The sequence below is a fragment of the Procambarus clarkii genome, chromosome 23 (assembly GCF_040958095.1).
Source record: "Procambarus clarkii isolate CNS0578487 chromosome 23, FALCON_Pclarkii_2.0, whole genome shotgun sequence".
Lineage (NCBI taxonomy): Eukaryota > Metazoa > Arthropoda > Malacostraca > Decapoda > Cambaridae > Procambarus > Procambarus clarkii.
The window spans coordinates 36,577,148-36,580,175 of NC_091172.1; the positions used below are offsets into that span (position 1 = coordinate 36,577,148).

General features: G+C 50.3%; 1 protein-coding gene across 1 annotated transcript; it reads right to left on the minus strand.

Annotated features, from left to right (window-relative positions):
• Positions 1-408: 408 nt before the first annotated feature.
• On the minus strand, positions 409-2,780 carry LOC138367822 (adipocyte plasma membrane-associated protein Hemomucin-like). The gene is made up of 2 exons (XM_069329798.1): positions 2,769-2,780; positions 409-1,092 (listed from the first exon to the last, which is right to left on the minus strand). Exons 1-2 carry the CDS (start codon positions 2,778-2,780, stop codon positions 409-411), a joined length of 696 nt encoding a protein of 231 aa, XP_069185899.1.
• Positions 2,781-3,028: the final 248 nt, after the last annotated feature.

The window sequence follows — 3,028 nt, forward strand, 5'->3', positions numbered from 1 at the left end:
TACAACAGTTGATTGACAGTTGAAAGACGGGACCAAAAAGCCAGAGCTCAACCCCCACAAGCACAAATAGGTGAGTACACATAGGAAACAGCTCCGTAACAGCTGTCTAGCTCCCAGGTACCTATTTACTGCTAGGTAACAGGGCATTGGGGGTGAAAGAAACTCTGACCATTGTTTCTCGCCGGCGCCGGCAATCGAACCCCGGACCACAGGATTTCGTGTCCAGCGTGCTGTTCACTGAGCCACCGACGTCCTGTGTGTTTGAGTGCGCGCGCGCGTATGCGTGTCAGTAATTTAATTGTTATGGAAATATCGTGATAAAAAACCTGTATCTACACGAGACTCCAGTGATGCGTCCAACACCATATTCCCCTCGCGTGTGGACGCATGGTGCACCAATTTTGATAATTACCACCAACTTTTGTCGTCCCGAGCGCAGGTCTGAGCTCCAGTGGTTGTGTCCAGAGGGCAGGTTGCAGCTTTAGTGGTTGTGTCCAGAGGGCAGGTTGTAGCCCCAGTGGTTGTGTCCAGAGGGCAGGTTGTAGCCCCAGTGGTTGTGTCCAGAGGGCAGGTTGTAGCCCCAGTGGTTGTGTCCAGAGGGCAGGTTGCAGCTTTAGTGGTTGTGTCCAGAGGGCAGGTTGTAGCCCCAGTGGTTGTGTCCAGAGGGCAGGTTGTAGCCCCAGTGGTTGTGTCCAGAGGGCAGGTTGCAGCTTTAGTGGTTGTGTCCAGAGGGCAGGTTGTAGCCCCAGTGGTTGTGTCCAGAGGGCAGGTTGTAGCCCCAGTGGTTGTGTCCAGAGGGCAGGTTGTAGCCCCAGTGGTTGTGTCCAGAGGGCAGGTTGCAGCTTTAGTGGTTGTGTCCAGAGGGCAGGTTGTAGCCCCAGTGGTTGTGTCCAGAGGGCAGGTTGCAGCTTTAGTGGTTGAGTCCAGATTGCAGGTTGCAGGCCCACTAGTTGCGTCCACAATGCAGGTTGCAGCCCTCAGTGAAGGCGTCCACAATGCAGGTTGCAGCCCCAGTGAATGTGTCTTCCAAGCAGGTTGCAACCTCAGTGATTGTGTCTTCCATGAAGGTTGCTTCCCCAGTGAATGTGTCTTCTAAGCAGGTTGCAGCCCCAGTGAATGCGTCTACAATGCAGGTTTCAGCCACATACGTCCACAGTGGATGTTGCACTCAGTGGTTGCGTCTAGAGGGCAGGCTGCATACCCAGTGAATACGTCCAAGGGGCAGGTTGCGTCCACAATGGAAGTTGTCCTGCGTGCAAATTATGGCTTCAGTCCTTGAGGGGTGTCAATGTTACGTTCTCTGGGTCTAATCTTCTCAGTGGGGGGTTACGTTTCCAGGGGGGCGGGGGGGGGGGTCAGTCTGAGTGGGGATTTTCTTTTAGGGGACTTACATTCTCAATGCAGATTTCGTTCTATGTGAGTATTAGGTTTTCAGGAGAAGTTACGTTCTCAAGTGGGTCACTATCATTGTTTTGCTTTTAGTTGGGGTTACGTTCTAATTGTGTGTTAATTAATTCTCCGTGTGTATACTGTGGGTGGAGTCGGGCCGAGTATCAAAAATGTCTTGCTGTGGCCTCCTGAATGATAAATGATTATTAAAATTTTTGATAACCATCCATTGTCTTATGCGTCTCCCGTGTTCTGTGTTCCCGTGTATACGAGGATCATTTACATTACATTATATCCTATCGGGGAGACTTTATCGAGTCTCCCCGTTAAAGTAAAATTTTATATAAAATATAGGAAAAATATATAAAATGATTATTCATTCTGTACCTGCCGTGCACCCAACACTTTCACTGACAGAAAAGAACCGCTGATACTACAAACCTGTTTACAACTTTCCCGGTAAAGGACTTGTTGTGTAGAGGAAGCTTTTATCGCTACATCAGAAACATTCGATGAATTTGAGACTTAAAAAAAAAAGTCTCATCTGTCCGCAAGGTTTAATGGCCGGCGGCCATGACAGTCTCTGCATTAAAGTGTTTTATTGCTTTTTTGTCTTGTAAGTTTGTGACACAGTTTTAACGAACAACTGCGGCACGATGACGCTAATCCTTAATGTGGTGGCTGGTCAAGACTAGCAGGTCAACCGCTCACACACAGACACACACGCACGCAACCGTGGCTCCCGGCGCCAACATTCTTATCATGTGCACGCACGCACGCACGCACCCATTCTCACTCTATTTGCTTCTCCGTAAAAAATGTAGCTGTTTTGAAACGTACAACCACACGCAACCCAGCTAGCCTATCCAGGACGATGCATATAAAACGTCAGTAATACGGTGTTTAAATTGATGCGAATACGTCGCATGTTTCATAGATTACTCTATTTCGTAATAAATGTGACGCCTTAGGTGAGAGCACCCACGGACCCACAGATTAACCCAGGGACGTGCGGGTTCACTCACCTGGCTCCCTCACGGACCCACAGATTGACCCACGGACGCATAGATTGTCCCAGAGACCCCACAGACTCACCCACAGATTCTCCCATAGACTCATCCACAGACTCACCCCTAGATTCACCCACAGACTCACCCCCAGACTCACCCACTTACTCACCACCAGACTCACCCACTTACCACCAGACTCACCCACAGACTCACCCACAGACTCACCCACTTACTCACCACCAGACTCACCCACTTACTCACCCACAGACTCACCCACTTACTCACCACCAGACTCACCCACAGACTCACCCACAGACTCACCCACTTACTCACCACCAGACTCACCCACAGACTCACCCACAGACTTACCCATAGACTCATCCACAGACTCACTCACAGATTCACCCACAGACTCACCCCCCCAGACTGACCCACTTACTCACCACCAGACTCACCCACTTACTCACCCCCAGACTCACCCACTTACTCACCCACAGACTCACCCACTTACTCACCCACAGACTCACCCACAGACTTACCCACAGACTCACCCACAGACTCAACAATCGTTATGCCCGACCCCAGCCAGGAAGGCATAGGGCAGGCGAATTATAATGGTACCCACCTGC